We start from the raw sequence: 20,078 nt of genomic DNA, 5'->3' as shown, positions 1-20,078 counted from the left end.
GTCTTAACTTTGGCTGAAAAGAAGCAGAACACAGCACTGCTAGTAATCCCTGTAACAGGGACTCAGCAGTATGGAAGAAGAGTATTGTTATTTCTATTGGAAACCTTTAATAGTTTAAATAATGTTAGCTTATCCTTCCGCGGATGGCTTATCAAATTAAGCGGTCAGTTCAAACTTCCAATTGATTGACTAAAGATCCAACGACGGGTCAAATAGTACAAGAGAGAGCGGATAAAAAGGACACTTGCTTGCTGAACACAGAAGCAAGAAAGAAAGAAAGAAAAGAATGAAAAGGATTAACGCTTGTTCACCTTCATCCACATGGTAACCAATATCATGTAACTTTAAAAAAAAAAGCAGAGTATTTAGGGATATCAAGTCGACCGACGGTGGTTTCGAACTGCCTTCCTCCTTCTAATGAGGAACTGAGTAATACGTTGTCTTAAAAATATTGCTGTCTGAAACCACCTGAAATACTTGAAAACACATGCTCACAATATGTGGAAGAACTAATCACAAACGACCGACACTTAAAGAAATGTGCTATATCCATTTCATGGATTGCACAATAAATACCTTGAAATACCGAGTCTGTTTTAAAAACAACGGATATAGGTTACCCCGTGGATAAAGGTGAACTAGCGTTACAATGTTCTCTTGTATGTTTCAGCGTTTTATCCAGTAAACTTTCAAATCATAGTCATTACGTACATGTACCTCTTATTTTATCTGTCCTGTTCTTTCCAGTGCATTCCTGTACTTCTGTCTTTTAGTTTTATACAACATGCTACGTTTCAACTCGTCCTTAAAGACGAACAAAATACAATTCCTTCACGGAAAGAACAGTCACACCGAGACTGAAGCCATGTTGATGTAGACTGTAGACAAACAGCCCGTGGCTTGTTTAAATAATATTATACTACCACCGAAGGAAGGAAGAATGACTATCCAAAGAAATGTTGTGTCCACAAATATCAACTTTCCCCTAAATAGACTGATTCACAATGTGTCATTGTTGGAACAATGAATACACATATAGAACCGTACATGTATAATAGTATTTGGACCTGATGGTTGATATTGAAGGATATTAATTCAGTCGTACATTCAGGTCACCCAATTTTCGATCGAGATTCAGTGTCAAAAGTGAAGACGTATACTTCATGAAGGAAACAAGAACATACATTGATGTATTATATCCATATAACGTTACTCACAATGACACAAACAATGAAGAGCATGGAGTACGCTACGTCTAGAAACTGTTTTATTCTTGTAAGAACAGTCTTCGTCTGGTACGCATGTATTGTATAGACAAGATGTTACAGACTGAGTACAAGGAGACATGTTTTTATACACCACTAGTGTATGGATAATGTGCCACACCTGTCTAGTTTATGGAAAATATGCATAAGAACACATGCCCACAATATGTGAGAACTAATTACGAACGTCCGACTTAACGTTAAGACTTTAAGAAATGCGTTTTGTCCATCTCATGGATTGTAACGTTACAATAATTTCAGAATGTGGTATAACTTCTGTAAGTCGCCTGACATTTTCTGAAAACGCTCAGGCGACTTCCAACCTCTCGGGTGGCTTTTATTGCTTCATAGTCTATCTGTTATTTTCTTGCATTTTCTTGCATTCTGTTTATTTTTCTACTTCTTTTTCAAGAGGAACTTGAAGGGCCTGGTGATGAGATACTCCGCTATCTCCGCCAGGGTGATGATACTGGCGCCGATGAACAGGCCCAGGGAACCGCCGATCGCACCTGGAGAGTGCAACAAAACTGATAGATAAACAAACAAACAAACAAACAAACAAACAAACATGGCGTAAGGGCAATGCTATACAACAAATGACAAAAATCTCATCGGAAGATTATACCATTCAATGATTCATACATAAAGATAGATGATAGTAAAATATGCCTGTGCACTGACAAGCCCGAAGAGACTTTACTTACTAAGTAGGTCTTCCTCCGTCATCGCCCTCTTCTGGGTGACCGTCTTGCTGTTCAGAGATTTGTAGAAGACGTCGAAGGCACAGTAGTTTCTCCTGTGCCGAAAAACATTTCCATAAGTCAAATCTAATATTTTTTTGAGGGGATGAAATGAATAATTTCAAGGATAAACATAGAGATGAGGGAGGTGCAGTCAATACTTTACCGTAAAAATTCATCTTGGCCCAACTTTTCTATCAAGGAAGGGCTCATCGCAGCGCCAGGGTTGGGCCAGCCGGCGTAAGACACGGACTTGCCGTACGTGCTGATCTCACAGGGGGTCGGGCACTTGCAAGGCAGTCGCCCTCGAATGATGAGATCTGAAAAAAAATCGAAATGAAAATAAAGATATTAGAAATACAGATGTACATGCAACGCCAGAGATCTCAATGACCCAGGGAAACGATATTGGATTGTGTTGTGCTGTGTGTAGCTTTAAGTCATCAATCTTCCCCTTCCTTTCAAAATTCATACAAAAATGGGCGGACAAGAAAAGGCGTTTGACACACCGGGATTGAAAGCAACTGAGATAGTGCAATCTGGAATACAAGGTTCCATGAATCGTTCATTGTTGAAAAATGGGCAGCGCGGAACCTCACGACACTAGAGAACCTTATGCCATCTTTAAAATCACGAACCAGAGTTCCCCCCTCCCCAAAAATTCTAAGAGCCTGAGCGCTGCTAGAAGTCTGCGAAGGAGGCCAACCCATACTGTTTACTATTGTCAATGTCAACACTTACTGTAGACTGACGTCACACAATCCACGACTGTTTGAGGATCGCAGATGTCCATATTCCCTGGAAATTGAACGAGCAATTATGAAGATGTGATAGACGGTAATAAGGTGCACATGCATCTGTAAACTATTATTTTTGAGACATCAAGGAGGTTAAAAAATCTCCTTGGAGACATGTACTTAACCCAGTAGGTCTGCACGTACAATAAAGGTCATTCATAAGAGGTAATTAAAATCACATTACGCTTTTTTTTAATGAATGCTTGGCACACAGAAAGATCGATACAGTTATCACTTGTAGAGCTAGAACATTTCCCAGGCATACACGCATGCTTCAGGTACAGTGTGTCTTTGTCAAATAAGGATGCACACGTCACCTTCTCTCAGGGTAAGAAAACATTTTGTCGTGTTTGGAGGATGCAGAAAACAGTAGCGGTTTGGACAAACATCAGGGTCAGCAAAGCATCTTGAGATACCTCGTTCCAGACGGGAAAGTACCCCGGGCCGCCAGAGATCATAGATTCTCGTTCAAAGTCACTAACCTGGCAGTTCCATGGCGGTACAGTTACACATGGTCTCCACCCAGTGCGACCTACACTAACCTGGCAGTTCCATGGCGGTACAGTTACACATGGTCTCCACCCAGTGCGACCTACACTAACCTGGCAGTTCCATGGCGGTGCAGTTACACATGGTCTCCACCCAGTGCGCCCTACACTCCAACAGACACCCCGTTAGGGTATAGGTGTCGTAATGATTCAGCTTCTTTTCCTCACAATTTCCCCACGGCGGGATCTCGTTTTGATACTGAAAGCAGCGAACAGTGCATCAATGAACACAACAAAACGAGAACTGTCACCTAATGATGTTCGATTATCATGTAACTTGTATTGTCACACACACACGCGCGCGCGCGCGCGCGCGCACACACACGCACACACACACACACACACACACACACACACACACACACAAGCACACACACACACACGCACATGCAAATACAAACAGGTACATATGGCCCCACGCACAGACACACAAACACACACACACACACACGCACAGACAAACACGCACAGACACACAAACATGCACACACAGAGAAAACCACACATACACACACACACACACGCGTGAGCACACACAAACAAACACACACACACACACATACATACACTCACAGACACACAAACAGACACACACACGCACACACAGACACACACGCGCGCGTTTACAGAAAGGAACCATCAGCAACAATAAACCTTACATTAATCTTTGACATCCCCACATAGGCATGTGTTCCCGGCCCGATGGCGATGCCCTGTGTGTCCATTTTGGCGGGCTCCCCTCGAGGATGGATGTGGACCTTCAACCCCACGTCGGACGACCCGCCTTGTGAGGGGTCTTCTGAATACTGATCCTATTAAATGGTACAAACAATTGACAATGAGTAGTTTTTGCCACTGAATGTTTCTCTTATAAAAATAAATTAGCGATTGAGCTTTTCTTCGTTTAAAGGCCATGTTGATTTAATCATATGGATGGATCTATTTGCAGCCGTTTCCAAAAAAACGTTTTCAACCATTGTTCAAATAGTAGCTGAAAAATAAGCAAATATATGCCATAGAATGTTTCAAGGCCAAAGAACATGTGAAATAACAATAAGTGTGGCAATAAAAACCATTGCCATGGCGACGGTTTTATTGTTTATAAGTATTAATGATTATTGTTTTTTAAGTGTGTTGTAGTTGTGTGCTATCCTTTCGCCTGACTGTATGCATGGAGATTGTTTTACGTGATGGATGTTTGAAGGGCATATTAATATTTGCTGTTAGCAAGAAAAAGGCGATCTCTTGTGACGAGCTGGAGTGACCTATTATAAATGTTTCTCATTAATCATGCAAATGAGGTCCCAATTTGCATAAAAGATATCACTTAATCGTCTCCTCTACCTCAATAACAATGTGTTCAAAGTATGAAAGTCTTAGCAAAGAAAGCTATTGTAGCATTTTCTCATAGATTATGTAAATGAGACCCTTATTTGGATGGCTTACGTCTTCATATTCAACTTAACATACATGTTGCTGCCAAATGTAGCAAGAATGGAATTTTCGTCATCTAACACTATAATACAAAGTTTCTCATTGATTATGTAAATTAGGTAACAATTTGCATAATTGGTGTCTATCGATATTTCTCTCTTTTTTAGTTATATATGTCATGTTTAACAGTTTAAGTGTACTAGTATAATGAAATTAGTATTATGTGGCTTAATAAACTGTGCTCATTAATTATGCAAATTAGCCCCTAGTTTGCATTGATAGTTCTTATTTATGGAAGGCATCTCCGAAGTTATCTACATATGAAAAATCACGATGATCCGTCAACCCCTTCCCGAGTTATTCCTTTCCAGAATGTGGTGTAATTACGCACGGGCGGACGAACTGCTTTGGAATTTCGGGAATTTTTGCCAATCAGATATATACTTAACAGCAAGCCCTATAATTCTCTCTTTTTTTAGTTACATATGGCATATTTTTTTGTTTCTTACATGAAATGTAGTGTATTTATAAACTGTCCTCATTACTTATGCAAATTAGCCCTTGATTTGCATGATTAGTATTTAATTATGTAAGGCATCTCTGAAGCTATCTACATTTATATTATGAAGATCCGTCAACCCAATCCCCAGTTATTTCCCTCTAAAGGGATGATGCAACTACGCAGGCGTGGAAAAATTCCTGACATGCCTGTGGGATTTTGGGAATTCTTGTCAAACGGACGCACACTATAATAGTAGGCTAGCCCCTGAGGCGTCGCCAAAAATGAAGACTCTATTGTCCTGTATACTATAGATTGTGCGTTCAATTGTTTGTTCAACCTCCCTGAACAGTTAGATTTCCCATTGAAGGCAACTTTTTTTCGTCAAACTATTTTTTTTATTCACATGCTGGCATCCGTTTTGGGGTTCCTAAAGGATGTCATCCATACAATCAAATCAACATATGGCCTATTATAAGATTTGTTTTGAACGAAGACTTACAGCTAGCACATTGATGATGAGATGCAGCCCGTTGCCCGACCCGGACACTGTCTGCTTTACGGATTCCTTCTCCGGATCGCCGTTAAAGACGTAACAGTTGCCGAACTGCGACAGCGTCCGGGTGAAGTTCTGGTGTAAGACGGCAAGGAAGGGAAGCAAAGTAGCTATCGTCAAGAATCAAATCAATGCAAATCATAATTGGAACCAATTGCTCAAAGTACTGTGAGGCTACCAGGTAAAGGTGGTATCTCACTGCACTTGGGCCACCGGTGTGCAGCACGGCGGGGTTCGAAAGATTAATCAACGAATTTCAGAGATAAATAACGAATTTTCTTACGTTTTGTACATTTTGTTGTTTTCTGAGTCATACTTTTAAGCATTAAAACGCAATATCTAAATGATAAAGATCGGCGAAAATAACACAACAGTGCCGCAGTGAACGAGCCCCATAGTGCCGCACCCGTGCCCCAAGTGCAGTGAGATACCACCTTGAGCTGATCCTATCAAAGCGTTAATGAATGAATGAATGAATGAATGAATGAAGACCTTTATTGTACATACATACCCACTGGGTTCAGTACAGGTCACAACAAATGATACAACATGATACAATGAATCTATACTACTCAAGAATCGTATTCTACTGCGTACATTCGGCTTCTTTTCGTTTCTTTGTGATATTGAAAATGTAAAAACAGATATGCTTTATAAGTAAAGGTTTGTCTAGATTCATAAGGAATATAAATTTGTCAATATTACTTAGATGTATGACGTGGGGGAACATGGGTTCTATTAGTCTGTAGAGTTCAGCTCTCTCTTTCTTGTACAAACTACATTCTACTACAAAATGATGTTCGTCTTCTAACTTATCTAGGTTGTAGTATCTACATATTCGTTGTTCTAGAGGAGTGCGGTTATGTCTTCCGGTTTCAATGTGTAATTTATGGCAACTGATTCGTAGTTTTGTGACGGCCGTCCTGTGCCGAATATTGTCAATATCCAGGAATTGTTCTACATTATAGGTGGACTTGATCAGTCTGTAAGACCTCAAACTGTTTTTAGCGGATCCACCTTTGTTGTCATTGTGTATCTCTCTTAGAAAGGTTTGAAAATAAATGTTTTTCAGACGCTGATTGATAGAATTGATAATTTGAGACGAATTTGTATTATGCTGTAGAGGACATCTTTACCTTAAGGGTGCAACGTTCCCCCCTCCAGGAGCACTCCACCAGCCCATCGATCAATTGGAAGCCGGCGTACTCCGTGATGCCGGCCAAGTCGTAGAAGAAGGGCGTGGGGGTCGGGGTCGGCGTGGGACCGTCGTTTTTGTAGATGGGTGGTCCAATTATGACATACTCCTTTGGGAAGGCATACAGTGGCTCCAGGTAGACATTGATTCTAGGATTGCCGGCAACCTTCCTGAAGGCATACCTGTTATTGACGAAATAAACTTGTAATTCACAATGTCGTGGGAAACTGGAGGGTTGATGACTGTCCATTATACCCCTGTCCATTATACCCCTATAAAATCGATCGGACGACGATTCTGCGGCAATCGCCCGAGTCTCGCTTATATTAACTTTATTTTACAACAATTGTACAAGGTACAAAATATTGCTTATATGTGACAAGGACGGTCTTCAGGTGAAAATACGAGCAACCCTATGTCGATCTTAAATATGGCCGATCTTCCATCGATACGCCCAAAGATCGTGGATAATGTGACAGGGGTATTAGGGCGCGGTCACATAAGTCGTGCGATCTTCGTACGATCGCTAACTTCGGGAATTTGAGAGGACAAAAACGAACGTCTCCTGCAAAGTTCAACTGTCGTGGTACACAAAATGCTGTTTTCTTATCCATGTCGGTAGATGGTTCTGTCACGGCTTGCTCGAAAACCCTATGGCAAAAAAAAGCAAAACCGTACAACGATCGCACGACCTATGTAAACGCGCCGCTAACAAGCATAGTAATGTTGGTCGCCTTTCCGGGCCAGCCTGTTTGCAGAAACGGAAAATAAAATATCAAGAATGATACACAGATGACGCTTATGATTTAGTAATTTTTGATTCAGACTTACTTGTTGAAGTTACAGAAGGTGACGGCCGGGAAGTCCAGAGATTCCTCAAACTTGAGAGACACGTCTGTCACTGTGTCGTAAGAGAAATACGCCAAGAGACTAGATAGAACAAAACAAATAGTTATCTTCAAACATACCTGTGAGGTACATACCAATTTAAGTTACCTTATGGCAGATAAAGTTACCATAAGTGATTAGATGAATAAGTAAATGATGCATATAACTGGTATCTGTATCTGTATCTGTATCTATATAGCCGGTATAACCGCCGTTCGGCGTAACACAACAGCTTTGACGGTCAAGTGTACCGTCTGAAATGTGCAGCAATCAAACTTGAAAAACCTTGAAAACCCTATATTAACAAGGGTAACATGTCGTAAACCTACTTGACTTTCCCTACTTCACTCAGGTGTAAACGGATACCTGTTTTTTTTTTATTAGGGCCGGCCCTTGGACATGACGTTAAACTTAAAGAACCCTCAACACTTGTAGGAAAGAGTAGGGGTCCTTCGAGGTGTGGATCAAACCTTACAGTCGGGTCTCCGGATTGACATCTTGAAAAGGTGATCGTTGCCTATTATGTCAATCTTTCCACAAATGTGGGAAAACTAACTACGTACGTTTCCGTTATGAGGTAAGAAGAGTATCCAAGACATCCCAGGAAAATGCAGATCCATACGAGACGAACCCCCCAGTTCGGAGCGTCTGCGATCTAGGGAGAGAAAGTCGAGGTCAGTGGGCTAATTTCGATCCTGAAATTTCAAGGCCTGTTCAAGTGCACTGTTCAGTATTGACCATGGTAAAATCCTTATTGTCACATTGCGCAATAATGACAAAAGCACCTCTAGATGACACAACAAAGAAATGCATAATACAAGTAAATAAATATGACCGTCAATGAAGTAAATAAAGTAGATAATGAAATGTGCATGTAAATAATCATAAAATGGAATGCCAAAAAATGACAGTGGTTATTAGGTTAGTTTTTAGTTTTGATAAGACTAAAATGTTGTTGCGTACCTTGTTTAGTCCATGGAGAGTCGTTCCCGTCGCAAATTCGTACTCGGGAGAATTCTCTTCTTTTTCTTCGTCTTTCTCCCTTTGTGCTGCCCACATGGCGTCTATCGGCTCAGCGTTCATCCTGTATAGTACTCTTATGTGAAATAGCTTTAGACATAAGAACGTACGTTTCGTATGATGATGTACAAATGATATCCAATATAAAAAAGCTGACGATTATGGTTGAAACGTCAGAGAGTTTTAAACTCGGGAGACACGTTGTATAAGTCAAAGTACGCCAAAAGGTTAGACCAAGTCAAGAATAGTCAAAGTTCGCAATTGAATGTACGTATTTCAGGAGCGTCAAACTTTAATTGGTGCGTGTTAAGGAGAGTCTCAGCTAAAGTTACGTTGAGCTCGACAGGTGATTGATGTGTTCCGTTAAGGGCGATAAGCGAGCACATTGACAGACGTGACGCACCGTCTGCACAGCACCTGCATCATCAACAAATGTCAAACTATCACATACAGGTACCGAAGCGACCATTTATTTTTCAGCCTCCATCTCCATAGGAAAACAAGTTTAACAACATTGATTTGCCGTTGTCGTTGTCCTTTTTAGTCCCAATGGTTCAAAGATGTGACAAATTAGAATTGTATGTTGCACGTTGTTGATGCTGGACATAAAGAAACAACGATTTCTCAACAAAGAATCGACGCCAGACTTGAGGTGGGGTGATCTATACTGTCTTTCCGAAGAAAGCATCAATTGAAAAAGTGACATTCGACCGTCCAGGAGTACACGGTCTAGTAAGAATCGGCTGACCTATCTTGAGAATAGATACGTCACATTTCCCATCCGAGTATAACAGACAACAAAAAGTACTAAGAATTATTCAAGAGCATAAATGATGCTAATCTATTAAACTATGATTCAATTTGACGTTCCCGTAAACGTTGTTGGAATTGGAAATGCCAGCCCAAAATAAGCCACCAGAACCCTTTAGTAGTTCAAACATTATTTTGTAAATTTCCTGTGTTTTATTGTGTTTCAAGTCATATTTCGACATCATGGATGTAGAAATATGATGTTTTATCAATTGTGTGATGTTTTATCAATTGTTTGATGAAATCATAGCACATACTAATCCAATTTAGGTCGCTTAACTTTTACCACCCAGTGGAAAAGTACAATAATATCTGTTGTCTATTGTTGTCCTACTTCCGTCATTCAAAACGGCAGGTACCGGTGTGATCAAGGACGTCTTCGGTGTGAGTTACCCAGCTGGTATTGTGTGGCACTGCTTGGTGCATGGAGTGGTGCTCAACAAGTATTTGGCGATAGATATACCAGTAGATTACAGTTAGAACATACTATTGCTCTCATGTGAAGGAAAAAATCTTTATTATCCTTGTCTTGTTTCACTCCTATATCTGCATATTACAACCTGTATATGCACTTTTGCTGGATGAAAGTCTTCCTATATATTCATAGCAAGAGTAGGCTAGTTCCTCATTGTACAAATACACAGAAAATCTCAATCTAAAATAGGCCCACTTGGCAGGGGAGCAGAAGTGCATTTTCACCACGGAAAAGCTCATGGCAGCTGATTCTGATTATGTTTTGTCACTCCACTCAGGTGTAAAATGGGTACCTCACTCCGGTTGGGGAGGTAAAAGGTGGTGGAAGGAGAAAGTTGGGTTCCGCCTTCCAATAACATGACCTACTAGACACAGTGGATAACATCCATTGCCTCTACTTCCTCGAAAAGGCTATGGGACTACATTCACCTTTACCAACTCTTTCAAGGCATTGCCAATTCATTGTAGTCATCGTCAAAAACAGAGACTTCTTCATCTCTAAAATAACCAAACTTCAGAAGTGTGTTTGACTATAAAGAAACTTTAATACCACTGTCTTGATTCAAGAAAAACGATGTTTTACATCAATGTTGGGAAGAAAATTTGTACACAATTACTACTTATTTTATCCTTAAAACAAACAAACAAACAAACAAACAAACGTATACAAACAAACAATCCGTCTACCACAGATGGACATGATACTTGAGAAACCTTCTGCACGCATCTATGTATATCATATGTATTTACATCACAAGTCTAAAAGGACCACATTAACATTCTATATTAAGATACTTGTTTTTCCATTAACACGGATTAAAATCAACTGAAGTCTATAACATATTTCAGGTGAAACCAAGATCCTGTCTGATTTTCCTTGCTTTAGTTATCTTGTTGCTTGTTGTTTCTCTCCTACTGTTTGTCAACGATGCTTTCTACTCCAGCCTTGTTTTCTTACGGAAACACTTGAAGGGTCTGGTGATGAGATACTCCCCAATCTCCGCCAGAGTGATGATACTGGCGCCGATGAACAGGCCCAGGGAACCGCCGATCGCACCTGCAGAACGGGACAATACAAACATTGTCACATCCGTGAAAAGGGGTTTGTAGTAAATGTAGTCTTCATTGCCATTTAGTAACTTTGCGCAGTCATAGTCTGTGAAGTAGTAGCAATAGCAGTAGCAGTAGCAGTAGCAGTAACAGCAGCAGAAGAAGAAGTAGTAGTAGTTGTAGTTGTAGTAGTAGTAGTAGTAGTAGTAGTAGTATTAGCAATAGCAGTAGCAGCAACAACAGCAGAAGTAGTAGTAGTACTAGTAATAGTAGTAGTACTAGGAGTAGTAGTAGGAGTAGTAATAGTAGTAGTAGTACTAGGAGTAGTATATACGTAGTAGTAGTAGTTGTAGTAGTAATAGTAGTAGTAGTAGTAGTGGTAGTAGTAGTAGTAGTAGTAGCTGTTTGTCCCTGCGATGTCAGCAAGATAACTATAGAACGCCTGGATGGATTATTTTGATATTTGTCGTGTGGGCGGGTCTTTGTAAGGTAATGACATGATATGGACCCCCTAGTGGTATGTTATGGTACTTCCGGTTTTGATATCTCGTGTTCTGGACACGCTTTTGTTATGATTTTTGAGTGGTGGATGGCTCTTGGAAGGCAGAGTAAACCCCTAACGTTTTTTCATTGTTTTTGTTTAAGTTTGACAAAGAATAACTCAAGAAGGGCTTGTTGTAGCATGAAGTATTTATGCTAAAATCGTATATGGACCAGACCTCGTGTAGATATGTGTTAAGAACTGCCGAAGTATTTCGGCAAAATAAGCTTTCATGGTAAAACGATGTATGCACGATACTTACTGAGCAAATCTTCCTCTGTCATCGCCCTCTTCTGGATGACCGTCTTGCTGTTTAGCGCTTTGTAGAAGACGTCGAACACGCAGTAGTTTCTCCTGTAACATGAGACGAGTACACTTTCATTTGGGAAACTTGCAAAGCAGCATGTCCTTACTCATACCATTCAATTTCGTTAAGTGAGAAAATATCTCCTTTTCACAACATGTCGAAATATCACATCAGTTTCATTTGTTGTTAACTTTAGTTTATTTGATCCCTTTAACTGTTGTTCCGTTTAGGTATTATTTTGTATTTGCTGTTATTTTGTTAGACTAGATCTATCTCCATGTTAAGTACTAAGCTTTTATTTGCCCATTCTCTATAGTTTATACAGTGGAAGCCAGTTAATTGCATGTCGGATAAACGCACACTTCGGACAATTGCACGGAATCACCAAATCCCGTGGCGGTGCGGTCCAACCGGGTAACTTCGCATTATCGCACAAGCCGGATAATTGAACGGAATTCGCTGGCAAATTGGGTGTGCAATTAAGCGGCTTCCACTGTAGTTGTTTTTTAACTGTTGCTGGAGGCGTGGGTCTTGTAAAGGACGTATAAATCCTGTTGCCCACACCTCTACGACTTACTGAAAGTACACGGCGTCCGGTACCCTCGGCGTCGCAGATCCTATGGTATACGTAGGCCAAGTGCTGTCCGCCGCGGCAGGGTTGGGCCAGCTGGCGTAAGACACAGACTTGCCGTACGTGCCGTGCTCACAGGGGGTCGGGCACTGGCACGGCAGGCGTCCACGAGTGATCAAATCTGAAAACACATGTAATATACTTAATATTACAAACCAGGGGATCCAAATCGATGAAAGACACGAAACGTAAAAAGATTTTTTCTATGCGATCCGTTTATACCCCCCTCACATTACGCGAAAATCGATCGGACGACGAGTCTGCGAGTTCTAAATTGCGAGGAGGCATGACCCTAATTTAGAGCTCGCAGACTTGTCGTCCGATCGATTTTCGCGTGATGTGAGTGGGGTATAAGCGATCTGTGAAATTTTAAGTCACAGAGAGAGCGCGGCGAGAGCGCCGCCCTAGTGGAAGGATGGTATAATTGTGCATTATCAAAGGTCGCGACACTTACTGTAGACTGACGGCACACAGTCCACGACTGTCTGAGGTTCACATATGTCCATGGTGCCTAGAAGAAAAGTCGGGGAAACGATTTATAAGACAATTTGAGAATCAAAAAAGTGACCGTAGGTAACACAGTCTGTGACGTAATCATGGTTTATGTCGGTTGTGTTGTTTTCTGTGGTGTATGACTTGGTGTTTATATCGCATACTATACAGAACACATCACATTGACTTATACCAAAAACGTACATAAAAGCTAACATACCAGTTCCATGGCGGTGCAGTTACACATGGTCTCCACCCAGTGCGCCCTACACTAACCTGGCAGTTCCATGGCGGTGCAGTTACACATGGTCTGCACCCAGTACGCCCTACACTAACCTGGCAGTTCCATGGCGGTACAGTTACACAAGGTCTCCACCCAGTGCGACCTACACTAACCTGGCAGTTCCATGGCGGTACAGTTACACGTGGTCTCCACCTAGTGCGACCTACACTAACCTGGCAGTTCCATGGCGGTACAGTTACACAAGGTCTCCACCCAGTGCGACCTACACTAACCTGGCAGTTCCATGGCGGTACAGTTACACAAGGTCTCCACCCAGTGCGACCTACACTAACCTGGCAGTTCCATGGCGGTACAGTTACACAAGGTCTCCACCCAGTGCGACCTACACTAACCTGGCAGTTCCATGGCGGTACAGTTACACGTGGTCTCCACCCAATGCGACCTACACTAACCTGGCAGTTCCATGGCGGTACAGTTACACAAGGTCTCCACCCAGTGCGCCCTACACTAACCTGGCAGTTCCATGGCGGTACAGTTACACAAGGTCTCCACCCAGTGCGCCCTACACTAACCTGGCACTTCCATGGCGGTACAGTTACACAAGGTCTCCACCCAGTGCGCCCTACACTAACCTGGCAGTTCCATGGCGGTACAGTTACACATGGTCTGCACCCAGTGCGCCCTACACTAACCTGGCAGTTCCATGGCTCTACAGTTACACATGGTCTCATACACTAACCTGACAGTTCCATGGCGGTGCAGTTACACAAGGTCTCCACCCAGTGCGACCTACACTAACCTGGCACTTCCATGGCGGTACAGTTACACAAGGTCTCCACCCAGTGCGCCCTACACTAACCTGGCAGTTCCATGGCGGTACAGTTACACAAGGTCTCCACCCAGTGCGCCCTACACTAACCTGGCAGTTCCATGGCGGTACAGTTACACATGGTCTCCACCCAGTGCGCCCTACACTAACCTGGCAGTTCCATGGCGGTACAGTTACACAAGGTCTCCACCCAGTGCGCCCTACACTAACCTGGCAGTTCCATGGCGGTGCAGTTACACATGGTCTCCACCCAGCGCGCCCTACACTAACCTGGCAGTTCCATGGCGGTACAGTTACACATGGTCTCCACCCAGTGCGCCCTACACTAACCTGGCAGTTCCATGGCGGTACAGTTACACATGGTCTCCACCCAGTGCGCCCTACACTCCAACAGACAGCCCGTCAGGGTGTAGGTGTCGTAATGATTCAGCTTCTTTTCCTCACAATTTCCCCACGGCGGGATCTCGTTTTGATACTGAAAGCAGAGAGCACTCATTAAAACGCGACCCGTCGGACCTATTTCCGTTTCCGAAACCCTGAACCAAAGGATTATGGGAAGTGTGAACAAGATGAATATACTTCGATGACGCCAAAGGAAACACACACATTGAAACATGAGCGAGTTTCATCTTACGTTGATTTTTGAAATCCCCACATAGGCATGTGTTCCCGGCCCGATGGCGATGCCCTGTGTGTCCATTTTGGCGGGCTCGCCTCGAGGATGAACGTGGATTTTCAGCCCCACGTCGGACGACCCGCCTTGTGTGGGGTCTTCTGAATACTCGTTCTGTAAAGGTTGTAAAAGAAGAGACCAGTCTGAATTTTTGCATCATTTTGATGCACACACACACACGCACAGACACACACACACACGCACAGACACACACACGCACACACACACACACACACATACACACACACACAGACACACTCACACACACACACACACACACACACACACACACACACACACACACACACAACGCGTCGTGCTGACTTCCTGACTTACTGCTTCTACATTGATGATGAGATGAAGCCCGTTGCCTGACCCTGAGATGGTCTGTTTGACGGACTCCTTCTCCGGGTCGCCGTTGAAGACGTAACAGTTGCCGAACTGGGACAGGGAGTGGGTGAAGTTCTGAAAGAAAAGCAACACACATTCGTCGGTCAATTCTGGACTATACGGAAGGATTGGAGGAGGGCTAGAGATTGCAACTTGATGTCCGATCGTAACGTGGATTCGGGTTGTCTTTAACGTTCACGTGGCTGGCTTACTTCCGGATGAGCCAAGATTATTGGTCGCGGCTTGCTTTCGACTTGCGGCTTGCTGTCGACTTGTTTATCAACGCTAGAAATGTGACAATATGACGAAAATACGTTGAAAATGTTAATGTCAAATTCAGGTACCTGAATATGTATCTATATAAACAAAAATCAATTTTTAGATCTGGCGTTACCGAAGCGTCACAAGGCTCTCCCCTCCATGTGCACCTGATCAGTGCTGTATCCAGTTGGAACCCGGCGTAGGTAGTGATGCTGGCCAGGTTGGGGAGAAAGGGAGTTGGGCTCGGTGTAGGTGTCGGGCCGTCTTCCATAGACATCCCGGTCCCGACCATAGCCCATTCTTTTGGGAAGGCATACAGCGGTTCCAGGTAGACATTGACTTTCTCGTCTCTGGCAACCTTTGTTAAAGCATACCTGTGGTCGACGAAATATACTTACATAAGTCACAGCAGGGGTGTGACTATCTATCAAAGGTAACCACCGTCAAAAGTAGTGTGTTATAGATATGATGAATGAGGTGCTGTTTTACTGACAATAACACAATAATATAACTTCCAAATATCATACAATGGCAGCTGCAAATGGTTGGATTGAGGAATGGTTAACATTTGGCATCAAGATCTCCGGTGAGCTTAACGCCAAGGTCGCATGATCTCATGTCAATAAATATTCTATCAAAAATACTTTAATTAACAATACATGCGATAATGAGGAATACAGCTAAAAGTGGACTGCTATACATATTGTAACTACATTTGTATGGTTATATTCATTTGTATGGTTATATTCATGTGTATGGTTATATTCATTTGTATGGTTATATTCATTTGTATGGTTATATTCATTTGTATGGTTATATTCCAGCAGTATACAATGTATACTTAGGTCTACGTCACAGTTCCCAACCGAGGCCCGGCCGGGCAGCTTTCGGGAACGAAAATTATGAAATAGTAGACACCAAACTACACAAGACGTAAACATTTCGATTTTTCGTTTCCATAAACAGCCCGGCCGGGCCCCGGTTTGGAAATGTGAGGTCAGACTTACTTGTTGAAATTACAGAAGGTGACGGCCGGGAAGTCCAGAGATTCCTCAAACTTGAAAGACACGTCTGTCACTGTGTCGTAGCTCAGATATGACAGGACGCTGGGTGGGGGGAGATCAAGCCAAGAACACCTCGTTAACCCTTGTCGTGCCAAGAATTTTTTTATTTTTTTGCATATTAAACCCCTTTAAGCTGGTTGATTAATCAGATCCGTACAACTTGATCTATTCTGTGCTGCTGCTGCAGATTACCTCCATATTGGTGCGGTTTGCTGCGATTTGCCGTATTTCAGTGAGAAATGCGCCTAAAAAAGATACTGGGCCCACATACAGGCATCATGAAGTTTCTACATCCCGTATGTATACGGGCTCAGTAGGACAAGGGTTTAAGTAATAATGAACTTAAAAAACTTAACTCTTGCGAGAACTAGGTCACTCCGTGAGCAAGATGGACTGGATAGCCATCGAAAATTTGGAGGTACGTTTGCTTACCTTAATACTTGTACGTTTTACATAATATTCTCATTATAAAGTTAAGGGTAACCCGACGCAGAAACACCACCGGGTTTACTGTGGCACAGTCCGTGCCACATGCAGTCTACAGACGAAAACTCTACCAACCTGATAAAACCATTAACGGAGGGGAGAGCTACAACTGTTTTAAACCCCACACAGGTTGTACCGGACAGGAGAGTGCAAAATGAGATGTCACCAACATTACTCACGTTTCTGTGATAAGATAGGCAGCGTATCCAAAACAGCCCAGGAAAATACAGAGCCAGATCAGACGGGCCCCCCAGTTCGGAGCGTCTGCGATCTGTGGCAAGGTAAACAGAGTTAGTCGACAGACACTTATCGCATTTAACGAGCCTTTCAGTGGCAAAATGCAAGGTAGAGGATATTCACGTAGGCCAGAGTGATCAAACGATCGACTTTGTTGGTCTAAGCGCAGCAAACACAAGTTTATACCGTGTCGGTAGAAGAAATAGGAACCATACACATATGGCGGTATGGCCGCAACAGATCTAGAAGCGATATATAAAACGAACTTTTATCAATATATGTCATTTATAAAGCACATTCCCCTAGTTATAAATATTGTTGCACCTTGCAAACTTTTACAACAACGAAATGTTGCAAATGAACCAATCTGTCGTACGTCATGTCGAACGACACAGACAGAGGGTTCTGAGGAGCTTAGCGTCCAACCGTGCGACCCTTCCCGGTTAAGGGGTCGGTAGAAGGACGAGCAGTAGAATAATACTTTTGAAGTAAACTTGTTGGTTATTAGCTAACCAGCTCTAGCTGTAATCTCTTAAGGCGAATAAAACAAGTTTGTTATGTTTTTTAAAAGGTGGGGCTTTTCGTCTCCCTCTGCTTCCAAAAAAGAAGTCAAATGCAACCTGTTTAGAAATAGCCAACACTAGTATTAGAGGAGAATATTGTAGAATGTTGCTTATAACTGTTTATTGTCACTTATATATCTACTATGTTCATACCATGTACTTGCAATTAGCCCTCGGGCACGAACTTGCAAATAAGCTTCAATGTTTGGTTATGGCAACGTCCTACTCCTAGATGGACTGGGGTGGGGGTTGGGTGAAACGTTCATGGCAGTTGATTCTGATAAGATTCTGATAACAGCTAACACTGTATCTGTATCTATATAGCCGGTATAACCGCCCTTCGGCGTAACACACCAGCTTTGCAGTACCCACATTACCATAACCACACCATTATACCTGTAACCACCTTATGTTGTAACGCACCTTGTTCAGCCCATGGAGCGTTGTTCCCGTCGCAAACTCGTACTCCGGGGAATCCTCCTTTTCTGGTTTCTCCTCAGTGTTGTCCGACATTGTGCATTACTACGGAGCTCAACTGGTCAGTTAAAAAGTCCTGTCGTCCTTGATTTGAGTCCGATGATGTTTTTTTCTGGAGCGGCCTCAGTGATGCAGCAGGATCAATCCGTTTGTGTCGTCACAGAGATATGCCACGAAAGAATGGGCGTCAGGCGGCAGGTTGAACCATAAACAGCTGTCTTTCCGAAGAGTGCACGGATTGAAAAAGCGACATTTGACCCTGTCAGAGCCACTTTTCAGCAGCTAAAACGATGGTCTGTTGTTGAGCTGCACCATGGGCTATTTAGTAATAGACACAGTGTTCTTTCAGAGGTGTATCAGGGATACCAGGCGTGTTTTGACTCCGCAAGGCGAAACGCACAGGTTGTGGTGATGCAGAGGTTGTCTGGACAAAGACGTCAGTAGACCTTGTCAAAAATAGAAACGTTTACACGGCGCAATCCGGTTAACTCGCCGTCGGTGGTTTCTGGGTCACTTTTGGCCTTCATCCAGTTCTTCAACATTACAGCAGGTCACTGTCAATAATGTCAAATTGGTATAACTAGGCTTTGGTGTTGAAGACGGATATTGGCCAGTGTCCTTAGCACTGAATCATTTTGTAACAGGCATGGTACAACGTAGGTGTATGTAATTTTTTTTTGGGGGGGGGGGGTTGAAACCCCATTTATTAATGTTACGTACGTTGCTATAAGGCTCAACACAACACCACGTGATCTACTACTGCTGGCGCACGTTGCCAGGTAATACCCCCTTTCCACTAGGACGGCGCTCTCAGAGCGCTCTCTCTGCGACCTAAAATTTGACATATCGCTCAACGAATTCTATAGAAAAGAAACGAATCTTTTTACACCTTGTGTGCTTTGTTGTCTTCTCAGTCACACTTTTACATTTTGTATGATATACCAAGTGTGAAAGTAAAGATTACACATATCCTATTTAGGTCGCAGTGAGAGCACAGCACGATCGCCGTCTAGTGGAAAGGGGGCCTAAGACGTACGGAATGCGATCTCTATTTTCGTATCTTGCTGATGTTGCGTTTTGTTGCCATGGCGGGCAGGAAAGGTATCAATCCAACCGAGCGGTCCCCTAATCTATCACCCTGTCAGCGAGCATTTCAGACTTGCAAATACTGCAATCCAAGTCACTGGAAAAACGTCTAAGTGAGCAGGCAATTCAGCTGCGACCGATTCTGTTTGCGTAGGATCGTTCTTGCAGGCGTCGGTAAAATGATCTTATAGCTGATGAGATAGCTCTTGAAATGGACCCTTTACACGGCCTTTCTCACTTCATCCAGGTGTAAAAATGGTACCTAACTTCGACCGGGGAGGGAAAGGAAAAGACTACCTTTACTCTCTGTCTGTACTGTGTATGCGGCACTGTTAATATAAGTTACTAACTTGAGCGCAGTGCTACATTGTCCCCTTCTGCCAAAAGTAAAATAGACAAAAAAAGACTCATATTCCTTTCTATTTGATTAGGGGGTATTGATGACAATGTTTAGTAACAAACTTCATGCCCGTATGGGCGTTGTACATTAGATCTAATGTAGCATCTCTAGATATACTCAT

The 20,078-nt window shown here is 42.7% G+C and overlaps 3 protein-coding genes across 3 annotated transcripts; all 3 read right to left on the bottom strand.

The window, feature by feature from the left end:
• Window positions 1-723: 723 nt before the first annotated feature.
• LOC118410318 (acid-sensing ion channel 4-like) lies at window positions 724-4,163 on the bottom strand. Its single transcript, XM_035811901.1, has 6 exons — window positions 4,010-4,163; window positions 3,405-3,549; window positions 2,747-2,803; window positions 2,172-2,325; window positions 1,970-2,061; window positions 724-1,774 (listed from the first exon to the last, which is right to left on the bottom strand). The coding sequence occupies exons 1-6, from the start codon at window positions 4,073-4,075 to the stop codon at window positions 1,662-1,664; spliced, it is 627 nt and encodes a 208-aa protein (XP_035667794.1). The 5' UTR covers window positions 4,076-4,163; the 3' UTR covers window positions 724-1,661.
• Window positions 4,164-5,755: 1,592 nt separating this feature from the next.
• LOC118409136 (acid-sensing ion channel 5-like) lies at window positions 5,756-9,018 on the bottom strand. Its single transcript, XM_035810006.1, has 5 exons — window positions 8,886-9,018; window positions 8,486-8,577; window positions 7,866-7,964; window positions 6,976-7,216; window positions 5,756-5,914 (listed from the first exon to the last, which is right to left on the bottom strand). Exons 1-5 carry the CDS (start codon window positions 9,003-9,005, stop codon window positions 5,756-5,758), a joined length of 711 nt encoding a protein of 236 aa, XP_035665899.1. The 5' UTR covers window positions 9,006-9,018.
• A 1,731-nt stretch (window positions 9,019-10,749) lies between these two features.
• Window positions 10,750-19,117, bottom strand: LOC118410317 (acid-sensing ion channel 1C-like). Its single transcript, XM_035811900.1, has 11 exons — window positions 18,418-19,117; window positions 17,374-17,465; window positions 16,652-16,750; window positions 15,778-16,018; window positions 15,330-15,458; window positions 14,955-15,107; window positions 14,651-14,795; window positions 13,210-13,266; window positions 12,702-12,876; window positions 12,080-12,171; window positions 10,750-11,283 (listed from the first exon to the last, which is right to left on the bottom strand). Exons 1-11 carry the CDS (start codon window positions 18,505-18,507, stop codon window positions 11,162-11,164), a joined length of 1,395 nt encoding a protein of 464 aa, XP_035667793.1. The 5' UTR covers window positions 18,508-19,117; the 3' UTR covers window positions 10,750-11,161.
• Between the last annotated feature and the right edge of the window lie 961 nt (window positions 19,118-20,078).

The sequence above is a fragment of the Branchiostoma floridae genome, chromosome 2 (genome assembly GCF_000003815.2).
Source record: "Branchiostoma floridae strain S238N-H82 chromosome 2, Bfl_VNyyK, whole genome shotgun sequence".
In the NCBI taxonomy this organism is placed as follows: Eukaryota; Metazoa; Chordata; class Leptocardii; order Amphioxiformes; family Branchiostomatidae; genus Branchiostoma; species Branchiostoma floridae.
The sequence above is the reverse complement of the archived record's forward strand: the minus strand, read 5'-3'. Positions and strand labels throughout refer to the sequence as shown.

Excerpts from the sequence above, each read along its gene's own strand:
- LOC118410317 (XM_035811900.1), bottom strand. The coding sequence starts at position 18,507 with ATGTCGGACAACACTGAGGAGAAACCAGAAAAGGAGGATTCCCCGGAG. Across the intron at positions 16,019-16,651 it reads ACCTTCTGTAATTTCAACAA|GTATGCTTTAACAAAGGTTG; the intron begins GTAAGTCTGACC and ends CGTCGACCACAG. Across the intron at positions 13,267-14,650 it reads TACCGCCATGGAACTGCCAG|GCACCATGGACATATGTGAA; the intron begins GTTAGTGTAGGG and ends CTTTTCTTCTAG.
- LOC118409136 (XM_035810006.1), bottom strand. The coding sequence starts at position 9,005 with ATGAACGCTGAGCCGATAGACGCCATGTGGGCAGCACAAAGGGAGAAA. Across the intron at positions 7,965-8,485 it reads TCTTACCTCATAACGGAAAC|TCTCTTGGCGTATTTCTCTT; the intron begins GTACGTAGTTAG and ends TGTTCTATCTAG. Across the intron at positions 7,217-7,865 it reads ACCTTCTGTAACTTCAACAA|GTATGCCTTCAGGAAGGTTG; the intron begins GTAAGTCTGAAT and ends CGTCAATAACAG.
- LOC118410318 (XM_035811901.1), bottom strand. The coding sequence starts at position 4,075 with ATGGACACACAGGGCATCGCCATCGGGCCGGGAACACATGCCTATGTG. Across the intron at positions 2,804-3,404 it reads CACCGCCATGGAACTGCCAG|GGAATATGGACATCTGCGAT; the intron begins GTTAGTGTAGGT and ends TTCAATTTCCAG. Across the intron at positions 2,326-2,746 it reads TTGTGTGACGTCAGTCTACA|ATCTCATCATTCGAGGGCGA; the intron begins GTAAGTGTTGAC and ends ATTTTTTTTCAG.